This window comes from Pygocentrus nattereri, chromosome 9 (assembly GCF_015220715.1).
Source record: "Pygocentrus nattereri isolate fPygNat1 chromosome 9, fPygNat1.pri, whole genome shotgun sequence".
Classification (NCBI taxonomy): domain Eukaryota; kingdom Metazoa; phylum Chordata; class Actinopteri; order Characiformes; family Serrasalmidae; genus Pygocentrus; species Pygocentrus nattereri.
The window spans coordinates 43,296,007-43,320,084 of record NC_051219.1 but is presented as its reverse complement, the minus strand read 5'-3'; the positions used below and the strand labels follow the sequence as shown (position 1 = coordinate 43,320,084).

General features: G+C 43.1%; 1 protein-coding gene and 1 pseudogene across 3 annotated transcripts in view; both read right to left on the bottom strand.

Moving 5' to 3' along the window:
- si:ch211-218g4.2 (rho GTPase-activating protein 39) overlaps nucleotides 1–24,078 on the bottom strand; it is a 121,470-nt gene that overhangs the window by 67,292 nt on the left and 30,100 nt on the right. For 2 of the 3 annotated variants that reach the window (XM_037541292.1, XM_017700970.2), the window contains exon 2: nucleotides 5,133–5,585. In XM_037541292.1, coding sequence (XP_037397189.1) covers nucleotides 5,133–5,585 — 453 coding nt within the window. Of the gene's footprint in view, nucleotides 1–5,132; nucleotides 5,586–10,036; nucleotides 10,184–24,078 lie in introns of those variants that run through there. The other variant, XM_037541291.1, reaches the window with a different exon arrangement.
- LOC119264111 lies at nucleotides 23,680–23,834 on the bottom strand (annotated as a pseudogene).

Sequence of the window (24,078 nt, the reverse complement as noted above, 5' to 3'; positions counted from 1 at the left end):
AAAAAGGAACATATTTCAATTCAGTTCATAACTTGGTAAAACTTTATTTTAATTAGTCCTTTGTAGATGATTAATAAAGTCTTAACAGATGATTAATAAACTGTTATCAGTAACATCAACAGCATATCAGTGCAGTATCAGTAGTGAAGCATCTGAATTCGCTGAAGTAAATAGCTTGAAGAAGTTTTCTTGATACATAACTTACATTAAATAAGTGTATTAATTAAAGTGGATTAAGTGTAAACTTAATCCAAACCCTCACCCTAATCGCAAAACTTAAACCTAGCCCTCGCCCAGGCCCTAATCCTAACCTTAATCCTTAACCTCAACCCAAAACCTAATCCTAATCCTTACCCTGGCCCTAATCCTAACATTAATCCTTAACCTCAACCCAAAACCTAATCCTAATCCTTAAACAAATCCTTAAACTTAACCCAAAACCTAATCCTAATCCTTAAACAAATCCTTAAACTTAACCCAAAACCTAATCCTAATCCTTACCCTGGCCCTAATCCTAACATTAATCCTTAACCTCAACCCAAAACCTAATCCTAATCCTTAAACAAATCCTTAAACTTAACCCAAAACCTAATCATAATCCTAACATTAATCCTTAACCTCAACCCAAAACCTAATCCTAATCCTTAAACAAATCCTTAAACTTAACCCAAAACCTAATCCTAATCCTTACCCTGGCCCTAATCCTAACATTAATCCTTAACCTCAACCCAAAACCTAATCCTAATCCTTAAACAAATCCTTAAACTTAACCCAAAACCTAATCCTAATCCTAACACTAATCCTTAACCTCAACCCAAAACCTAATCCTAATCCTTACACTAATCCTTCAATTTAACCCAAAACCTAATCCTAATCCTTACCCTGGCTCTAATCCTAACATTAATCCTTAACCTCAACCCAAAACCTAATCCTTCAATTTAACCCAAAACTTAATCCTACTTGTTCCTGCAACCCCCCATGCGTGTCTACAGAGCTCATCAAAAATCTCCACCCTTTAAAAATCCATCTTCATCATCATCATCATCATCATCATCATCATCTCCTCCTACACTTAACTAACCCACTACACCAGATCATTAAAAATGCATACGACACTCTCCTCCGTCAAAGATTTGCATGTGTTTTACATTCTCATTTGCATAACCCAGGGTTAAGGGCTACCCCGTCATCCACAGGTGTCCTGAGTTATCACTCGTACTGTTCGTGTCAGTGGGCCAGAGCCGTTTAACTGCAGGCAGCATCAGAAAACGCCTCAAAGAAAAAACTCCATGTTTAACACTCTTGCTTGGAGGTAAAGGAAACGTATTAGCCTAGAGCAGGGGTGACGAACTCAACCAGTAAAAGGTTAAATCTGTGTGCTTTTATTTCATTGTTGGTTAATGTTGTGCTATAAACACACTGGCCACTGTTTATTCAACATACCAAAAACTTCAACAACAAAGTACAGACTCTCGTAGCAGCAGTGGACCAAGTACACACACCATGTACTTGAGTTAAAGTAGATACCCAAGGTAAAATATTCCTCCAGTAAAAGTAGAAGTTCCTCCCTTTAGACCTCCACTTGAGTAAAAGTACTAAAGTATTTCCCTTCAAATGTACTTAAGTATAAAGTAAAAGTACTAAAAGAGTAATTCTGGCTCTGATGTCCTGTTATCATTTTTATAACCAGACTGGCTTCATGAACTCATTTCAGGTGAAAGTCCTCCAGCGTCTCTCTTGGTAAACCAGTCTTTTAATAGAACGTCATTAATTAGTGACGCTGACGTCTATTAAAATGATCAGAAGCACAAAACACTGAAGGTAAACTGTTTCCATCAGGGAGAACCGAGTGGCTCTGAAATCACTTTTTACACACAAGCAAAGTTTCAGTTTCAGATTTATTTACAACTTAGTTCCAAGTTTAAGTTGAATAAAAACTGGCTTTAAACTCAGGATCACAGATGAGCTCCTTTACTATGTTGATCTGTAGGCGTCTGTTCATAAACATAAACCAGCCCAAACTCATTTACTATAAAATGAAATGGTGTTTGTAGAAATTCAGAAAAAAGCCGCGTCAGTCTCGACTGCATATGTGGACATATTTCTATATTGAGCTCTATTTACACAAAGTTAGGTTAGTTCATCATTTATGTTGAACAGACTCTCCCAAAGTTTTACGCTGCTGCGCTGACGTTGAACCGCGTGCTGCACTGGGTCGGTATGACCAACAGGTCAAAACCAGCTCTAAACAAAGTGACCGCTGGGCCCTGATTGGTGCTCTGGCTTTGCGCTTCCTTCGTTTTGACATGTTACGTTTTTATACACACAGAAACCAAAAGGAACGACAGATTTCTCAAAATGTAGGAGGAAAAAGTCGGATATTAGACTCTGAAATGTAGTGGAGTGAAAGGAAAAAGTCCAGAAATGGAGAAACTTCAGTACAGATACACCAAAAATACTAAAGTACAGAAACTCATTACATTTACTTAATTACTGATTTACTGTCCACCTCTCAGAATTGAGGTGTAACCACTGTCCCATAGACTGCTGTTGGGGTAGGAGAGTCGGAGCACATTGCGTTGAAGTGCATGCTGGGGGATGTAGTGCAGCACATTGTGAAAAAGAAAATTAAAACACTTTACAAGGATTGTGTTGTGGGCCGGGCCTGACCCGACCCACGGGCCTCGAGGCTGCATGCGGTAAAGCTATAAGATTAGCCCAGTGGCTAAAACCTACTGCGTCCCTTCGGTCATTTCCGCAGCTGCAAGCTATGATAACCAAACTGACCCAAGTTGCCATATTAATCAGCGCTTAGATAGGCTACCTATCGCAGCTAACATGCTAATAGGATCAGGAGCTAAGATGCCGCCCTGCTGAGGGATGATCTGTGGTAGACTTCAGACTACTGAAACAGATCAGAGACCACCACAGACAAATCCCATTTCACACCGCCATATCCCCCCGTAGTCACAGTCTGAGTCACAGTCTGGCTGTATTGAGCCCTGGTGGAAGATGCCAGGTGGGGAGAGTGATGGAAGTCAGCTGGCTCTGAAGTCTGAAAAGTCTTTTCATGACTCATAATCTAGTGTATGTGTTCAGACTGCCTCGAAGGACTATGAGCCAAAATAGGGGTGCTTTTGATAAGAGAAGATGATCTAAGATCTAAGGCTTGTTATGGTCTACGCAATACAAACAAAATATAAACAAACCTCACTCTCTGATCTCCTCAATCGCATTTGGCCTGGTTTCTAAAGACCTCATTTCACCTGCCTCACATGCCATAATGTGTGTATGAACACCTGTATGAGTATGGATCTATGTAATGTGTCAGCACAAAAAAATCACGCACAAACAGTAATGCCATGTTTATGCTTGAGTCACATATTCCACACCTTAACCATTTACTGCATAATGTTGCCTCAGGGCAGCAAACCCACATTCATCAGTTTACAACGGCATGATATATTATATTTCCAAAAGTATTCGCTCGTCTGGCTTCACACGCATATGAACTTAAGTGACATCCCATTCTTAACCCATAGGGTTTAATATGATGTCGGCCCACCCTTTGCAGCTGTAACAGCTCTTCTGGGAAGGCTTTCCACAAGGGTTAGGAGTGTGTTTATGGGAATTTTTGACCGTTCTTCCAGAAGAGCATTTGTGAGGTCAAACACTGATGTTGGATGAGAAGGCCTGGCTCACAGGGTTAGGGTTGAAACAGGAAGGGGCCGTCCCCAAACTGTTCCCACAAAGTTGGGAGAATGAAATTGTCCAAAATCTTTTGGTGCTGAATCATTAAGGGGCCGAGCCCAACTCCTGAAAAACAACCCCACACCATGATCCCCCCTCCACCAAACTTTACACTCGGCACAATGCAGTCAGACAAGTACCGTCTCCTGGCAGCCGCCAAACCCAGACTCGTCCATCGGATTGGCAGATGGAGAAGCGTGATTGGTCACTCCAGAGAACACGTCTCCACTGCTCTAGAGTCCAGTGGTGGCGCTTTACACCACTGCATTCCACGCTTTGCATTGCGCTTGGTGATGTAAGGCTTGGATGCAGCTGCTCGGCCATGGAAACCCATTCCATGAAGCTCTCTACGCTGTTCTTGAGCTGATCTGAAGGCCACATGAAGTTTGGAGGTCTGTAGTGATTGACTCTGCAGAAAGTCGGTGACCTCTGCGCACTATGCCCCTCAGCATCCACTGACCCCGCTCTGTCATTTTACTGTGCCGACCACTTCGTGGCTGAGTTGCTGTCGTTCCCAATCGCTTCCACTTTGTTATAATCCCACTGACAGTCGACTGTGGAATATTTAGTAGTGAGGAAATTTCACGACTGGACTTGCTGCACAGGTGGCGTCCGATCACGGCACCACGCTGGAATTCACTGAGCTCCTGAGAGCGACCCATTCTTTCACTAATGTCTGTAGAAGCAGTCTGCAGGCCTAGGGGCTCGGCTTTATACACCTGTGACCATGGAAGTGACCAGAACACCTGAATTCAATGGTTTGGATGGGTGAGTGAAAACTTTTGGCGAAATAGTGTACATATTTACCTTATAGTGAAAGGGTTATATGGAAAGTAGAAGTTTTTATAATTCAATAAAATGGTTTTACTTGGTCACCATATCACTTAATGGTCATTACATATTTACGAAGTAAAGGCATTTTGTTTATTTTAAGAATGTGGGTTTGTTCCTCTGAGGCAACTTCATGCAATAGAAGGTTAATATAATACACATATGTTCACATTGTGTGTGAACTCACAGGTGAAGGTGACCTACACATGACTCCTGACTGTGGGTTAAGCAAAAGGTTCACGATGTTCTGACAGGGCTGTGTTCAAAATGCCAAACACTGTGATATCTTGTAAATACACTCTCGCCGATTCAGTCATGGCTCAATCTACTTTTACATCAGCTTCAAACTCTGTGCAAAAGTTTGGGTGCTCCGGGTCAAATTGCATGTTTTGTTGATTTTCTAAGGTAAACGCAGGAAACAAACGTCTGCGTATTTTAATGCCTAATTACTGAAAATAAATAAATAAGAACATGTACATCTGTTCCCTGAGGATTTGCTACCTAATACGGTTTGGCTGTCCATTCACACACATTACACTCCTTTCCCTCACCTGCCGCCTTGGCTCATCTTCTCCAGACTGTCGTCTCTCCCTTTAGCCGACGGAATCTCCCTCCCGATCTCCAGGTCCTGAGAGGTAGCTAAGACAGGTGAAACCATTCTGGGCAAGGGGGTGTTCTTGTCTTCCCCTGAGCCTGCTCCAGCCCCAGGCCTCACGGGCCACCCGTGGCCCTTCAGCTCGGCCTCCGAGCTCTTCTTAATGGCCTGGAGTTGGGCCAGGGGCACGATGTCGCAGTCCTGTGGCCGGTGCCACACTGTCTGCTGGCTGGTGGAGTTGTAGTAGTAGAAGCGGTTGTTGTTGCTGTCAAACAGCTCCCACCACTGGTTGCCGTCGGACTGGCGAACGGGCACTCCCAGCGGCGGCTCCCAGCCACACTCGCCCGTCAGCAGGTTGACATACATGCGCTCCTGTGAGCGCGGCTCCACGATCTCCACCCAGTCAGACCTGCACAAAGAAACACAAGTGAAATGTAGTCAGCAAATATGAAAAATGAACGACATCAGTGGTCTGTAACAAAAGTACTTTGTAATTGGTTATGATCAGTTGCGGTAGTTACCTGAAAAAAGTAATCCATTACAGATTACTCATTACTTAACTAAAATTGCAATGGGATTATTTTACTCATTACTTTCTGGAAAACGCAGTCTCAGTCCTCATTACTTTAGTTTTAAGTCAATCTACAAATCTACAAACAAATAGAAAGTAGAAAAATGACAATAGTTCTACCCAGAATTTATCTAGGGACACAATGTAGCAGTAATTAACCAGAGTGGCTCACAATGCGGTCATCATTTTACACAGGTAGGTGAAGGCGGTGTTAGGAGTCTTGCCCAAGGACTCTTATCGGTATAGTGTAGAGTGCTTACCCAGTCAGGGAGCTGAACCCCAGTCTACAGTGTGGTGGGCAGAGGTGTTACCCACTACATGATACCAATTACTATTTACACACTAGTAGAAAATAAAACTGATGGATTTTTTTTTTACATTAGCCAAAAATTGGTGGTCTTGGCCTTATCATTAGGAAATTGTAATGTAAAAGGCACATATGCCCAGGAATAAAAAAAAAAAGCATAATAAATCATTTTCACAAGAAACAAAAATGGGAGGTGAAACAAATTATGCTAATGCCATACAGATGATTATTACCTGTAGATACACAAGCATTTGTGGAAGGATTTGTCACTTCATCTTCAGAGGCAGGGTGGCCTACAGAGCAGCAGCAGTAGCTGTTAATGAAGTGATGTAGGTTTTCTTTTTTTTATTCGGCGACTCGTTTGATTGATTGATGTGTAAAACTGAAGCTGTGAATGAATCGGAGCGCCCGGGCTTTTCACTCTCAATCGGATAAATGGCAAATGTCAGTGTGATACACCGTTATTGCTATAATATGGAGACAAAGCAGGAAAACACGTCCTGGTTATTTTTCCAGGCACTTTTAAATGTGATTCGCCTGTCCTGTCATGTGACACACAAGCGAGACCACCACAGCTGGAGGCAGCGTATTGGAAATGGCTGGAAAACCTCGCCTCGTCCGTTTACGTAAAAGTCGCTGATGACAACTGATGACATATCCGGCTCTTGAAGGGTCGTCCCATTTCATTGGGGGAAGACTTCAACCACTACCCGTTATAACTCAGTTTCAAGCGGGTGGGTTACACTCAAAAACAAGGGGTAGGGGTAAAAATAAGAAATGGGATTGGGCCCAAAACAGCAGCGCTCATGGTAGGTAGAGTTTAAGAGACCCTTATTAGTCCCACAACGGGGAACACCTCCACATTTAACCCGTCCGTGCAGTGAAACACCACATACACACTAGGGGCAGTGCCCGGAGCGGTGGGGACCCCTATCCAAAGTGCCCGGGGAGCATTTGGGGGTTAGGTGTCTTGCTCAAGTCACGTGCTGTCGGAACAGGGGATCAAACTGCCGACCTTCCGGTCACAGGGCTGGCATCCTAACCTCCAGCCCATGACTGCCCCAACATTCAGATCTCTGAATTTAAGTAAGAACATGCAGACAAGCCTTTTCCCACAGCCTGTTTTTGCACGGTGCTGTGAAAGCGCTCTCCTGCGTGCTCGCCTGGTTGAGCTCCAGAACGAAGGCTGGGCATCAGGCCCAGGAAACGGAGCCTGGGAGTGGCTCCAGAGACCGGCCTCTGGCTTGAGATCCACGCATCTAATCTCCTCTCACCAAGAGCCACAACAAAGGATCTGCAGCTTAAGATTAAGAGACCCAACCACCTCTTTTACAGATGGCCAACAGCATGCAGAGCCATACGCTCTCACTTACACACATCCAGCGGGGTGTAAATCTGTGACCTCAGTGATTCGATTACTCCTTAGGAAATTATTTAGTGCATAAGGAAATTTGACCACGTTGTAATACAACTAGGTTACGTTGGTGCAACTCAGAATTATTCAAAATAAATAAGACCCTGAATTTACAAATGTGACTGGAAGAACTATTTACATAGTGCATTACAAACAATTAAAAACAATACATTTTGGAGGATGTAACATTTGGAAAAAGACTAAAAAAGTTTAACAAATGTATTCAAATGGAATCTAATCAATTCTAATATTTGAATTGTCAGCAATTGAAGCAATGAAGCATTCCCACCAACTAACACCCACCCACCCACCCACCCACCCACCACCAGTCTCCCAGTTCTCAGATATGATGCAACATGACAGGATATGATGCCAAGTGGTCTGACCAAGTGGCTTCCAAAAAAAAATAACGCACCACCACAACCCGGACATAAACATTAGACTGACTTATCCCTCTATTGCACAATGTTGCCTCAGGGCAACAAACTCATTTTCTTCACTTTGCAATAACGTGTTTAAAGACAACGACAATAAAGGGAAGAGTTTGAGTAAGTCAATAAAAAGCACGTACTTAGTCAGACGATCCCTTAGTGGGCACTTTTAACCTCTTTTCACACATTCAGTATCACTTTTTTTGTCATGAGATTTTGCAGAAATATGTTTGTTGCCTAGAAGCAACACTGTGACAGTGGAATGGATTTAACCATCTACAATCCAGATCTCCCCACTTCAGGGAACACGTAATGTTGCTTCAATGCAACATATTCCAAAAATCCTGCTGCACACAATTTTAAAATGCTTTTGAATGAAATAAACAGGACAATTTTATGCATAAAAAAAATCAAGTATTGCAGTAAAGGGTTAAGATTCTTAGCCCCACTGGAAACGGCACGTTTCACCTTATGGTAGCCATCTAGCCGCTCCTCAGGGTCCTCCCCAGAGACAGTTTTACTCCCACTTAACTTGCAATACATAGAGATAGAGGGAAAATGTGGGCCGTATGAGAGGCCCTGAGGACCGGATGGTAAACTACTGTTCTAAAGACCCTAATCTGACACATCTGACCACAGTCTGGCCGGTTGGCTCTAGAGAGTAACCCGGTGCCCCTTTAGGAGTGATCGTTTGGGGTTTCCTGCACTGTGATGCCTTTGGGAAGCTCAGGATTCAACAGTTCAACAGTTCAACCACGTCTAAAAACAAAACACACACCTGTTCAAGTCTTATGTGTCACTCTCACTCAGGAAAACACACACATACGCACACACACACACACACACACACACACACACACACACACACACACACACACACACACACACACTTTGGCCAAATGGAGGATACAGCAGAACACCTGCTGAAATCAGTCAACAATTCAAACCTTTCTTTCTCTTCTTTCTCTTAAAGCTGCAGTAATAATTCTTTGCTGAAACTGAAAGAAATAAACATGGTAATATATGGTGAGGGTGCGCCGTTGTGGGTCACCCTGGAAAGCCTGAAATAGTCATTTAAAATCAGAGCTCTTGCGTGTTTTTCAGACCAGGTCTCAAATGCAAAATCAACATTATACTGATGAGGATATGATGACAATGGTAGATAACACCCTTCCACCCAGAAGGGGTCCGAAACACCACCAATGTTACACACAATTACACATTTCCAGGAGAGAAGTCTCCAAAAACAGCCCCAAAGCTTATACAGTGCAGCTTTAGCGTATTTAATATATGTCACTGCTGTCGGAAGAAAACCTTGTATCTTCATTTTTCACTTTTTGACATAATGTGGAAATGCCTGTTGCTCTTTACATTGTGTGTAAATTTCATGACGAATGGGCTAAAAGAAACGGCCTAAAATGACTTGGAAAGACGTCTGGTTCCATTGACTTACATTAAAAGTAAAGTAGGTTTTTTCCTTCTCCTGTAAAGTTACTATTATGAAGATATGAGGTTTTCTTCTGACAGCAGCGACGTAATAGTTCACAGTCCCTTATCTTCTCCCTCTTCTCTTCATGTTTGGTGCTCCAGCCCTCTTTTTCTCTTTCGTTCAACGTCGGATACGGACCACCATCTCTCCTTTCCTTTCTCTCTGCCTTACCATTGGACATAAGCCACAATCTCTTTATTCTCTCTCTCTTTCTCTCTCTGTTTAGTTTTTCCTCTCTTTCCCTTTTTCTGTTCTGTCTCTCTCCCTCACTCTCTCAACTTTGCCTTCAGACACGTCCCCCATTCCTTTTGGCTCCCTCTTTCTCTTTCATCTCCCTCGATTTTGAATTGACACTTCACTCTCTCCATTCATGCACTTCTTTTGTTTTATCTCAACTTGAATTTAGACACTTTTCTACTTTCTCTCCCTCATTTTAACCTCCCTCCCTCTCTCTCTCTCTCTCTCCCTCTCTCTCGCTCTCTCCCTCTCTCTCTCTCAGCTTTGCATCTTTTAAACATGTTCAAAAACACAACACGGAGCGCTCACACACTGCTCGGAGTAGGAGTGATACAAGGCGTGATCAACAACCATGCAAAGTCAATTACACTCAAAAAACACTCATAGTGGTGCAACATTATCACAGACTACCTTCTCAGCTTCTTCTACCAGATCCAGGAGTTAAAGTCCAAATAAACGCTGCTGAAATCCATTACAGTCGACTCCAGGTCACTTCGGGTAGTGTGTGTGTATTAAAGCAGCTCACCAGACAGAGGTTGTGTGTGTGTGTGTGTGAGAAAGAGAGAGACTGCAGCAGATCTGGCCCATCCTTCTCACTAGGAAATCCTGGGCCATCTGGTAAGAGAGAAGGTTGTGGTCAGTTTGGTCTCAATCACCCTCTGTTGCCCAAGCCTGGCCAGCAGTCGCTGACTCACGGTCACACCACCTCAGCACACGACCAGCTGCATGTCCAGACTGACCCCTCTGGGCAAGAGTGCTCAAATGAGCAAAAAAGAAAAATGTGTGGGGTCAAAGCTCTACAAGGGTTCCAGGGGTGCACTGACCACTACTTTTTATGGTCAATAATGACTTGAAGGGTTTTGTTTCAAAACGCATTATAGACTATTTTCAATACAAGATTTCTCAGAGAGAAAAAAAAAAAGTTTAAAAAGTCCTTTTATCCAAAATTGTTATGAATGCATCTACAGCAATTTGGAATTAAATTCATCTCTACAGCCAAATCAGCCAATGGCCGATTTTTAGTAGCTACTATTTTTAGTAGCATCGGGAAATAAAGCCAATATTTATTTTAAAATAAATTCATTTATTTATAAAGAGCCGTTTATTTGCTCTTTATCCGAAACTCACACTTTGCGAGCACTAGAGATGTCTTTTAATCTGATAAACAAATCAAGTCCTCCTTGAGCATCAGCCGATACCAATACTGAAAGCTTGAGAATCTCAGAAACACTGAAACTAATTTAATTATTTTTATTGAATTTAATTATTATTTAGCTTTTCTCTAAAGTCTATAACATTTGGAAATAAGCTATTTTTAATTGAAGTGCTTCACTGATAGCAGGCCTTCACAGGAAAACATACACAGCCAACAGCACATCACATCACTCGGTGGGAGTGTGAGCTATTTCAGGCTAGATTTGTCACAGGATTGGATCGGATTCATGCTTTTTTCCATGCGACATCCGATCCAGGATTTCCCATTCCAGGATGCCATCACTAGAAGGCACTAAAATGAAACACACTGGGCGGGACTGACACATGCACGGATAAACGCAGCATTTAAATTCATCACGAGAGTGATCAGATCAGCTGTAACAAAAATGTCAAGCATGAATTTCAGCCAGTTTTGATCCTGGTTGACTTATTATTGAGATTAAACATAAATAAACAGTGAGAAAGAAAAAGAAAAAGAAGGAGAGGCGGGAAAAAGCAAGAGAGAAACGGAAAGACCAAGACAAAGGCCCAGTCCCATTTCAGCCCTTACCTGTTCACGTCTAGGGGTGGGGTGTCCACATTCTTGTTGAGATAGAGGGGCGAAGTGTTGGGGCTACGTGGACCTCCAAACGGAGGATTTTCAGGCTCACTCCACACAGAGGGAAGAAATGAGGGGAGAGAGAGAAAAACTGGCAAGACGGCGGCACGAGCGACCGAAGAAACCCACAAATGTGAAAATTTCTCGGTGAAAAAGCGCCATCGTATTATCTTAATGACGTCTTAATGCATCACGGCCCTTTTCTTCGTAACAAGCATAACAATTTCCTGCTCCACCTTAAACGGTTTAACAGTTACATTCTGGTGCTTCAGGCATCAGAACTGCTGCTCCATTTAAGGCGGAACGGGAAAATTGATACAAGAATCTGGAGAATATCTGATTCAGCTTCATATCATGGAAGAATTAGTGGGGGGTGATATTAAATAACTGCCCCCCTCTTTGAAGGCGTATGATCCCTAAATGTAACTAAAGCCCAGCAGTGAGGAGCTGAACTTTCCCCTCCTCTGCTGTCCCTGCAGACGGGCAGGGTTGCCTACAGAGCGGCGCTCTTTCATTTGAGGGTCCCATTTCGTAGAGGACTGCCCCTGTAACTCAGATCCAAGGGGCAAGGTGACCCTCAAACAGGTAGGAGTAAAAATAAGAAATGGGATTGGGCCAAAGAGTGAGAGAGAGTGAGAGAGAGAGAGAGAGAGAGAGAGAGAGAGAGAGAGAGTAGGCACTGCCTCTCTCCATCTCTCACAGACATGTACACAACAGCGCCCCTGGAGGTTCACCACTGAGACATCAGTTTGTACACAACGGCAGAGAACTTTGAGCTGTTTGAGCTTCTATGAAAAACTTCACAGTCCATGCTCAATGTTATCTTAACACTCAGGAACATGTGTATGTGGCCTCTGTCTGCTAGCCAGTAAGGAAACTTCCCACGCTCATACACACACACACACACACACACACACACACACACACACAGAGAGGCTTTGCTGAGCACAATAGCGGTGGGTTCTGTTTCAGACAGCAGTGTTATCGACAGTTCCAGTCCCCCACCGACCTCATGATGCTTGCCAAGGCCCACACAAAGGAGATGAAAGCTGTGATGAGCTCCTCGCTGGGCGACGCACAACAAAACCTCCGCTGTCTTTTCCACTCGCAGCACAAGCATGCCTACGTTTATCACGGCCTATAGGCTGGCAGTACAGCACAAGCAGTCTCTGTAACATCATCGGTCATTAGAACATGAGAAACAAACCAATCACGGACATCCTTACTGACCTGGTCTGTAAAACGGCTTAGAATGAGCTAAAGTTTCATAGAAGCAAGACCTTAAAAAACAAAGTCCAGCATCCAAAAAATGTCTTAACACAGTAATAAATCTTCATTTCACATGACACAGTGTGTAGTGGAACAATGTGTTGAAAATCTATTTCCACTGAGCCATTTGCATGAACAGTTTGTTTTTTTGGTCACTGTAAATTATACAATAGTTCATACCTTAACCGCTCAGAGCTGCATATAAACATGCTATAGCACTAATCAGATGTTGGGCTGCGTTCACATTACCAGGCTGAAGTGGCACAAATCTGATTTCCTCCCCTAGTGTGACTCAGATCTGATGTTTTCAGGGCCTGAGCCACTTTCATGTGTGGTCCTCGATCGGATACGTATCCGATTCGTGGCCGTGTGACCTTAACGTGACGCTCAGGTCGGAATTTCCACTGAACCACCATTCAGCGTTACCATGGCAACAGTGCCAAACAGACGTTAAAGCCTGTAAACGGTGGAAAAGCAGCTCATCTCACCTTCTTCTCCTCCGTCTGGCTCTAATAATGAAGCTGAGAGCTGATCAGAGTTAATGATCTTCTCAGCGAAGCTCGTTCTGCTCGTTAGTTTGTGCTGATGATGCGGTGATTCAGTCACGTGACGTCACTGAGTAGGAGGAGCTCATGAGTGTCATTTCAGGACGGTTCATCACATTAATGACCGATTTGAGTCTCTTACCTAAATGAGTGTGAACTGTCAAGTCAGAGAGGTCGGATCTGAGCAAAATATCGGATTTGAGCGATAAAGCTTGTTATGTGAACACAGCCAGTTGGCCACTGTTGGGCCACTAATGGCAAAGCTGGCGGCCCACCGGTCGAAAATTAGTTTCGTAAATAATTTTAATCTAGCGCCGTGTCAGCAAAAACATTTCCTAAAATCATTGTATATTCTGCCTTTTTTTCTGAGTAGTTTGTAATATTTGTCTACATGCATTTAAAACCGGTTTGTATGCAGCACAATAATCTGGGTGGTCTGAAAGTGCACCAGCAGTGGCAGACAGTCAGCAGAGTGATATACGCTTGCTATCTGGAATGCTGTTTGCATAAGACAATAAATGCATTTTCTTTTTTCTGTCGTTTATATGCATTTTCCTCAATCCATCAGACGAAAAATACAATTCACATTGTCTGCTGTGACACAAACATGGTTGTGAGAGCCAACAACTGTAGAAAGTAACTGCAGTTAGTTTGAGGGTTGGGTAGTGAAAAATGATGCCAGTATGCAAAAACGGTGACGGTATTTCAAAATTCGGACACGTCTGACTGCACTAGAGGCTGAGTCACACTACTTAGATCACACAGTTACCACACCGATCAGGTGTAATAAAATCAGTCGGCCGTCGGGCATGAATTCCGGCCAAATCCGATCCTGCTTGATTTATCATTCACATCATTACTCAACAGCTTACTGAACACATCCAGCCCATTTACCAAGTCTGTCAGGAATTACTTTCAAATTACAACCCAATGCTTCAATTAATGCTCAGCTACATCTTGATCTGAAGTGAGAGTTGTTACCATCTACCAAATGTTACCATCTGAACGCTCACTGGCTTCATTCGTCAAGCAGCTGTCTCTCCCGAACAGCCTCCGTCCGCAAGACCCCTGACAAAGTGATTTGTGTGCCGTTTGAGCTGGAGAGCAGCAAAATGGGACAAAAGCACTACTGAGTTTACTCTGCGTGACCTGAAACGCTCTCTATACTCACAGCTGACACGAGTTATTCTCCCTCTCAGAGGTGTAGCTTTACATATGCGTGCAGTTGCACAGACACACAACGCAGCAGAAACGGCCTCTCTCATGATCTCAGTAGCTTTCTCTCTCTTTTCACAGCCGAGGGAAATCAGATTCAGGCAGGAATCACTGAATTTTGAAAAACTGGATTTCAGCTTGATCTGTTTCAAGCAGCGTTAGAAATAATTCTGATTTTCTTCCAGATTCAAGGGCATTAATAGGGAGTTTGTTCCCTCATAGCTACAGTCACAGGCCCAGTTTTCAAGTCTCATTTTGCCACTTGCAACTGAGTAACAGGGCAGCGGTTGAGATCTTCCCTCTGAAATGAGACCCTCTAATAAAAGAGCATCACTTCGTTATCAGCTACTAGCGCCGCTCTGTAGGCGACCCTGCCCATCTGCAGGGACAGCAGAGGAGGGGAAAGTTCAGCTCCTCACTGCTGGGCTTTAGTTACACTTAGGGATCAGATGCCTTCAAAGAGGGGGGCAATTATTTATTATCACCCACCCCTAATTCTTCAGTGATATGAAGCTGAAGTCAGATATTCTCCAGATTCTTGTTCAAATTTTCCAGTTCCACCTTAAATGGTGCAGCAGTGACACTTTGCCGCTTCAGGAGTCAGAACTGCTGCTATTAACATGCTATTAGGGTGCTATTTTTATGCTTGTGATGAAGAAAAACGTCCAAAATACACTGAAACGACGTTAAACTAAGATGATACAGAGGTTACTCTAGCCCTAACACTTCCCGCCCCTCCATCTCAACAAAAATCGGGACACCCTACACCTTGATGTGAATGTACAGTACGAAGGGGTAAGGGCGAAGTGGAAGGGCGAAGGGTGAACTGGGTTTGGGCCGCAGTCTCCTCTCTTCTGGGAGGCTCTACACTAGATGTTTTGCCTACAAGAGCATTAGTGAGGTCAGGCACTGATCTCACGCCAAAGGTATTCAGTAGCGCTCCATCACTCCAGAGAACAGTCCCACTGCTCCACAGCCCAGCGCTGGGGAACTTTATTCTCCTCTAGCTAAAGCTGGGCGATATGGCAAAAAGGTAACATCACAATACTTAAAAAGGTTTTCACAGTTTTCAGAGTGCGGCAATATTTTCCTCTGACAAGCTGGAACAGACAACGTAGTGCCACACTTAGAAATACTATCAATAACTATTAATAAAAGGGGGCAGTTGTGGGCTGGAGGTTAGGGAACAGGCCCTGTGACTGGAAGGACACCAGTTCGATCCCCTCAGTGGACAGTATGTGACTGAGGTGTCCTTGAGGAAGGCACCTGCCCCCTGGCTGCCCACCACCAGCAGGACCTCCTCTAGGCAATGCTTGGCACCAGGTATGATGGCCTTAAGTGTTAAAGTAGAACTGCTGATTCACCCTTTAACCCTGAAGATCATGCTGGTCACCATAGCGACACAGACACAGCAAGTCTCACCTAGTTAGTGGCTAACGAAACGGCAAAGAGAGAGATTTAAGACGAACATCGATAATTTGGAGACGAATGGACCTTTTCGCATTTATAATCACTCCAGCTGGTTTCCTGATACGTTTAATCTGCAACAAGAAACTGACAAACACTAAAAACGTCCCGAGGCTGAAGTCAGTCTCTCTTTCGTCAGCTTCTTGTCTGAATTCTCCCGTTCCACCTTAAATAGTGCAACAGGTAGTTACATAGTTAGCTACATTCTGGTGCCATTTAAGCTGGAACTGGAGAAATTGAACAAGAAGATGGTGAATGAGAAGCGACTTCAGTCTCATAAAAAGCCAAACAATAAGATTTTCCTGCCGGAGATGCGAGAAAAGCATCTGTAGCTGAGCCTAAGCTTAAAGCAGAGCAACGTAAGTCTGTGTTTTTGTTTCTATTATATTTTTCAGCCTAAACCAGGACATTAACACATACTGAGACCTATTTACACACAAAATGGTGAAAGATTATTTGAGTAAAATGGATATAAAATGTTGTGGCTCCCAAGGTGGTTATGTTTTTGGTTAAAACTTGACAAAAAGGCTCTTCTTAACATTTGGGTTGCGACCCCTGGGATAGTGGATGCTCCATGCTGTACCGACGCTTGCTTTTAACTTTTTTTAATGGGCAGTTGTGGTGGTAGAGAAACGCCCTTCAAAAAAAAGTTTCTTCCTATTCTGGTTTCAAGAGCCCTCAGAACATGGGGTGAAAGCTGCACTCTGAAACAGGATCAGAGCTCATTGCCCAGACATGTCCGGACAAGTCAGCAGCCTAGCAGCACAGGACTGAAGCTTCTTTTTACTCAGCGATTTCCAAACAGTCCTGCATCTCCTCACAGCACTTGCAGGGCAGAGCTGAGAGGAACCGGTCGTAAATCAGCTCTTGAATAATTCTGAAATGAAAAACTGTGACAGGGAGTCGAGGGGAGTTTATGTATTTACATTTTCCAGACTTTTGTAAACGATGAAAGTAGACTGGAAAGGCTTGTGGAGCCGATCTTCGAAACGCAACACTCTGCTTGCTTTCGGATCCGGCCTTTCGGAGGTACCTTGGTAAACAGTGGGGTCTCTGAAACGTCCTGTGTTCCGAACGATAAACAAACTAAAATGTGAAACGCGTCTAAAGGTGTATTAAAAACACACTTCCACACTCTCACTACACCAGGTCTGAAGACGCCTAGCAGGGTCTAAACTGGTTCCACATGAAATTTGTACATCTACCACACAAACTTTGCAGGTTTTGTCATGTTTTCAGAGGAGTGATGCATCTGTTCGTCCAACTAAAACAAATTTGGATGGATGTTTATACGTACGCGCGTCCCCTGGTGAGTAGGTTTGTGGTCATGTTTGTACATCAGTACACACATACGCACATGGCCAAGTCCCTCAGTGGCTAGCAGGACATGGTGAATACAAAAAAAAAAAAAAAAAAAAAAAAAAAAAAATCACATTTTGCTCAATGATGCTCTTCAGGAGATGAGTACACTAAACAAACAGTCCGGAAAACAACATGTCTCTTCACTTCAAAAGTACGGAAGCTGTCACACAGTCCCACGTGGGAACGATCCACAGTAAATAATCTCACCTCCCACAGCTAGAGCTCCGTCCAAAAGCAGCACGCCTAGCAGTCTAATCTCTCATCTCAAATGTATTTGATCAGCCACGACTGTTGTCCAAAAAGTGAACTCTTAGTTTTGTACTGAAGCTACACGGCAAGTAATGGAAGCTCATACTCCACCAATCAGTGCATGTCTAAGTCATTATAACAATGAGCGCTTTCACATGCAGTCAACACTCCGATCATAATCTGATTTCGATTATTCGAATGGTCATCTAAACACCACACTCCGATCCAGAAATCTGACAAAGAGCCTGGATCATAGCTCAGTAATCAGATTTCTCAGGGCATGTGAACTCTTACTCTGATTTCTTTCTCATTTCTCAGTCTGCGCATGCACGAAAACAGGCTGCAGTACCGGAAATAAGCGAGCGGTGTTGCCACGAGACGCAGCAAAATAGATGATGCATGCTCATATTTTTAGGTAAAGTGGTGTGAATAAAATAAAAAAATGTAAAAAAAAAAATAAAAAAATAAATAAAAAAGCAGCAGCATGAAATTCGAGTTTTACATTGCGTTACATCGCGTCTTCTTCTGTGAGTTTACTGGCTGGTTGCAAAGCAGAAATCTGACCACTGTCAGAGTTTTACATTATCTGATCACACAAGTGCAAACATTTTGATCGGATTACTGTCAAAATCCAAAATCCAACTGATTTTCTGCAGTTATTGGATTGTTAAGTGTAGGTAAACACACTCAGTGTTACAGGGGAATTCCTCTAATATTCCCAACGGCTGTATAATTCAATCATGAAAAGATGAAACAACGTCAAATGATGTGGAGAAACTTACCAGCTCCGATTTCTTTACAAAGGTGGTGATAAGCACCAGAGGTCGCAATGTCGGCAGGGAAAACACAGTTGGGTTTTCATGCGTAACGCTGATTATGCTTAAACAGACGGTTGGATATGACCACTCTGCCATGAAAGTGCTTTAAAAATACACTTCATCTCAAATCTAATCTAAACTATCATAAAAGACTCTCAGGCATCAGGCAGCATATTTTCAGCCATGTGTAATATCGTTCTGTGATTTAAGAGCCCTTAAACACTTCAGACGTCCGGTTCCTATCACCACCACTGTGAACAACACTGACTCAGTAAGTTTCTCTAGAATGGCACATTTCGTATCAGGCCAATCTGAATGACTGTACATTTTAACAATTGAATTATGCAGAAATCTGGAAAAAATCAGTGGAATTCTCCTTCAAGTGATCTCAAACAGACTTGCGTATGTGGTTTCTAACAATGTGAGACATATTGTTCTCTATAAAACATTGTATAGCCAAACCTAGTAGCACTAATTTGAGTTTCATCCAACCTTTGTCCATGTTTATAGATAAAAGCACGTTAAACATTTCAGAAGCCACAAACGCAGATCTATCAGAGATCACGCAACAACACTAATTGGCAGATTATAAGCTTCTATTACTTGTGAGGGGCAGTCATGGGCTGGAGGTTAGGACCTTCTATGACCAGAAGGTGGACAGGTCGATCCCCAGAGCTGACAGTATGTGACTGAGCAGGGCACCTAACCCCCAACTGCTCCCCGGGCGCTGTGGATAGGGCAGCCCACCACTCCGGGGAAGTGTGCGTGTTCACTAGTGTGTATGTGGTGTTTCACTTTAGGGACGGGTTAAACGCGGAGGTGGAATTTCCCCGTTGTGGGACTAATAACTTATAATAGGCTCAGGTTCAGCCGCTCCCGAAGTGGGACGGCATCACATGCGTTGGGCTTTTGTTTTGTTTATGCTGTGGTCAGAGCTGGACTCGAAATCCTTTGTGTGTGTTTCTGTGTGTGTTTGTTTACAAGACATGTCTACAGCCTGTGTGAACGCTCAGAACAATGCATCGCTTTTTCTCTCGAAAGTCCAAAGTCTGATCACATCAGGTTTAGTTTAGCCTGCTACTTCAGCTGCAAGCCATATTACATAAAAATATGTTTCATATCTGCATGTGTTCATGCACGTCCCACCCCGACAGACCTACAGAAAGACAAGGACAGCATGTACACCTGCCACACCTGATTCAGCTTAAGAAGAACCTGATCATTAGCTAATGATACGACTCTGAAGGAGCTGGAAAGCACCGCTTTAGTGCTCAATGCTATATTCATAAAGCTGAATAAGAGGCACCATCTCATTTCATCAGAACGGTTTCTTATATGCCCAGTGCGCTTAGCGGGCAAGTTTCAGGAGATTAAACCAGAGATTTAAAGAGCTTAAAGGCACAATCTTTAGATGGATCTTGCATCATTCAGCTGGGTCAGAACAGAGATCAACAGAGTCAGTAAGAGAATTAGAGTGCAGTGTTTGGCGGCACAATAAACCAGTAATCGTGATACTGACTTCTGCAATTCTAAGATATGAGAAGGCTGCAATATGCAAATGACTGTGTTTCTGTAAGCGTCCTTACCAATCACAGTTGTTTCAGTAGGAGTTTGGATGAACTGAAGCACTGACACCAGCACTAATGCAGCTCAACACGCTTGGAGGAGAACAATAACTGCCTAGCATCAAGCAGAGGAGAGTGAGGACACCATGTACCCACCAAGGCTACACTCACATTACAAGCCTCGCTGCTCAAATCCGATATTTTACTCAAATCTGATCTCTCTGACTCAACGGTTCACACTCGTTTATCCAATGTATTCAAATCTGTCATTAATGTGATGAACCGGCTCCTGAACTGACCCTCATGAGCTCCTCCTCCTTAGTAACGTCACGTGACTGAATCACTGCATCATCAGCGCAAACTAACGAGCAGAACGAGCTTCGCTGAGAAGATCATTAACTCTGATCAGCTCTCAGCTTCGTTATTAGAGCCGGACGGAGGAGAAAAAGGTGAGATGAGCTGCTTTACAGGCTTTAACGTCTGGTCGGCGCTGCTGCCATGGTAACGCTGAAGGAAAATTGGTTTGTTGGTTAGTGTAGCGGGTAACACCTCTGCCTTCTACACTGTAGAGTGGGGTTCAATCCCCCACCTGGGTAAACACCCTACACTATACCAATAAGAGTCCTTGGGCAAGACTCCCAACACCACCTTGGCCTTCCTGTGTAAAATGATCAAATTGTAAGTCGCTCTGGATAAGAGCGTCAGCCAAATGCCGTAAATGTAAATGAAAATTAAGTGTCACATTAAGGTCATGAACTGGATACGTATCCGAACTAGGACCACATATGGAAGTGGCTCAGGTCGGAATTTGAAAAGATCTGATTTGCAGACACCCAAGAGACAAATGTACCACTCTGAGACCCCCATAAAGTTTTTCTTGAGTTATAATATGTATCTTTAGTACTGCTGCATGCGTCATTAACAAGACAGATTTAGACCAACTATACAGAGCCTGTAAACAACAACAACAACAACAACAACAACAACAACAACAACAGCACAGTAACAAAATAAACTGCACAGACACAAATAGCTGAGTGGCTGTCAGGCCCATTATGCAATCATTTTATATTATTAATTTATTTATATTGTTAATTTTTTAAACAATTATTTGATTTATCTTTGAGTTAAAAAATAAATCATATAGGCCTAACTCGGGTTGTTGGTGCATTTCCATTTCACCTCGTTTGCAAACACAGAAAAATGCCTTAAGTATTGTGATACTACTGAAATATCGCCCACCTTTAGGTCTAAATATCAACCTTTTGGTTCTGTACTGAGTGGAGAGAGGACAGGAGCTGAGTCACGCTGAGGCTGAGATTCAAACACCTGACTCAGACAGCACATCTGCGTCTACATCTGCTCACACACATGGCAGAAACTACACACACACACACACACACACACACACACACACACACACACACACAGCCAGCCCCAGGTAATGCAAATGAGAGACATTTGTTCTCATGTTTGTGAACACTCTTTCAAATGCGTTCTCACGCCCACACACACACACACACACACACACACACACACACACACACACACACTGCCCGTTAAATATATATGGGTACCAAGTTCTGCACAATATTATTAATAAACAAGAATGTCGGTTCATAACATCCAACTTTTTATTTTGAAAAACTGCTTAACCTACAGAAAAAAGTACTACCTTTATAATAATAATGATAATTTAATCATATTTTGGAAAATAAATCATTACCAATTTGTTATTTAGGCTAAAGCTGCTCTTTATACCAATGACAACACTGCTGTGAATATGAAGCTGAGTGCTGTAACACACACTCAAAGTACATTTACTTTTCAAAATTTTGGGAAAATGAAACATTCAAGGTGTAAACAAAGTTATTCAGAGCAGCTTGATGGGATGTTTCATGCTTGATGTTTGTGTTCACAGTATAAACATTTATTCACAGTGGTGGAGAGCTACATCACAGAGTTATCGCATGGAATTTTCGCGATACACTGCCTGATGCCAGAGACACTGCTTTACAGTAGTTCTGAGAATAGATTTCGACTTAAAATGTATTTAAAAAAAAAAAAAAAGGAGGAGGGAGGCACGGAGGAGCGCGCTCGGCATCAGAACCTGTTTTATTAGATTTACTATTTTAACGTTAATATTACAGAAAGTACAAGATGTGGAGATGAACTGTGAATAAAACGTCTACGTCTGTGTTGCAGACTTTGTGACCTCCGGCTCTTATGACCCCCAATGTAAAGAAACCAGAGTTGGTGAGTTTGACTACAGTCAGTCATTAAAAATGAAGCTGAGTGAATCTGTTCATGCAGATTTTTAAAAATCTTCTCAAAGGAAAGGCATCGTTGGAAAATTAAACAGTATTCAAAAACATTTGAAAGGAGACAAGGTGTCCCCAAACTTTTGATGGGCAATATACACACACACACACACACACACACACACACACACACACACACACACACACACACACACACACACACACACTCCAGTGCCTCTCTAATGCATTAAGGCCATGGCAACAGCCAACACCTGTTTGAGTCACTTAAGGAAAACAATACAGAAGCTACTGCTCCTCTCTCTCTCTCACACACACACACACACACACACACACACACACACGTGTGCCTTTCACACTTGACCATCTGTTTCGCTTCTCAATGAGAAACACAACACCTCTCACCTTTCTGACGACATAGCAATGTAAGCTAGCACACACACACACGCGCGCACACACACGCACACACACACACACACACCCACCCCCTCACACTTCTTCTCTACAACTGTGCTATTAATAATTAAACACGATATCATACGCCAGCCTGTCACACTGAACAGTACTAGACATCAGATTTCCTGTCATTATAGGTCATGAGGTTTTTTCCGGAAGCAGCTTAACGTGAAAACGCACTTCTCCTTTAGTCGCCTTTTGTTTGGATTTCACTGGAAGTCAGTAACGTTGTTTCGCTTTGAACATGGAAACGGTCAATAAAGGGATGTGCATGAACGGCTGTGTGCACACAGCAAACAACCCAAAGTCCAGCTTCAGAGGTCGGCGTGAACGCCGTAGTAAAGCTCCACACACAGCGCACCATCAGCTGGATCCACTCCCACTGTGTGTGTGTGTGTGTGTGTGTGTGTGTGTGTGTCTGTGTGTGGCAGAAAGAAGCAGATACTGAAGCTCTGGATCTGCTTTTCCGTCTGATAAAAGCCCAAACTGCACTCATGGTGTTTACACTGGAGACCATTCGTCATTTCTACTAAAACAACCCATAACGCACAAACGCAGCGCACTCAAGTCTTATTAGAAGTCGCAGTGAAGCCAAGCCATAACAAAAGCGTGAGGTTATTCAGTACTAATTATCTCTAACTGACCACTTACTGGAACAACTGGTGAAATTATGTCGAAAGTGTAGATTCTAAACTTTCAATCAACAGCACTTGAAGATATTTTAATATGAATTTGATGAAATGTTACGGTTGTTTGAACAGTCTTGTTAAGTGACCTTTGCAGTTTGACCCATCCATGCAGTGAAACACAACACACACACACTAGTGAGCGCACACAAACCAGGGGGTGGCACACTTGCCCGAGAGTGGTTGGCAGCCCTATCCATGGTGCCTGGGCTGCAGTTGGGGGTTAGGTGCCTTGCTCAAGTGCACTGCAGTCACATATTGTTGGCTCCGGGTATCGAACTGTACTCAAGGCTGGTTCCCTAACCTCCAGCCCACGACGGCCCCCCAAAAAGGAGGTGCACCGTTCCTAGAGGTACTGCAATACCAGGACGGAGCAAGCTCCTCTACCGCCTCCCTGTTCCAAAAGCCAATTTAATATGTAGTCCTCGTACAGAGCGCGTATCCGATATTAAACTGATAAGAACAGACATTACAGAACAAGTGATGGTTTAAGTGCAGACTCAAACCTGTCAATGAAGAATGGAAACAATGTAAATGTAATGCATTACATAATTCACTCTGTAATTAAATATGCAAATTAGTCATGACTGGACATGGAGAGACACCACTTCTTATTTTAATGAGGTATTTTAGAAACATTTCGACAAAGACAAGTAGCATGTAATAGTCCAATATGTCCAATAGTGATACTGACACTGACATCAGGTATCAGCCGATATCCATAAAGAA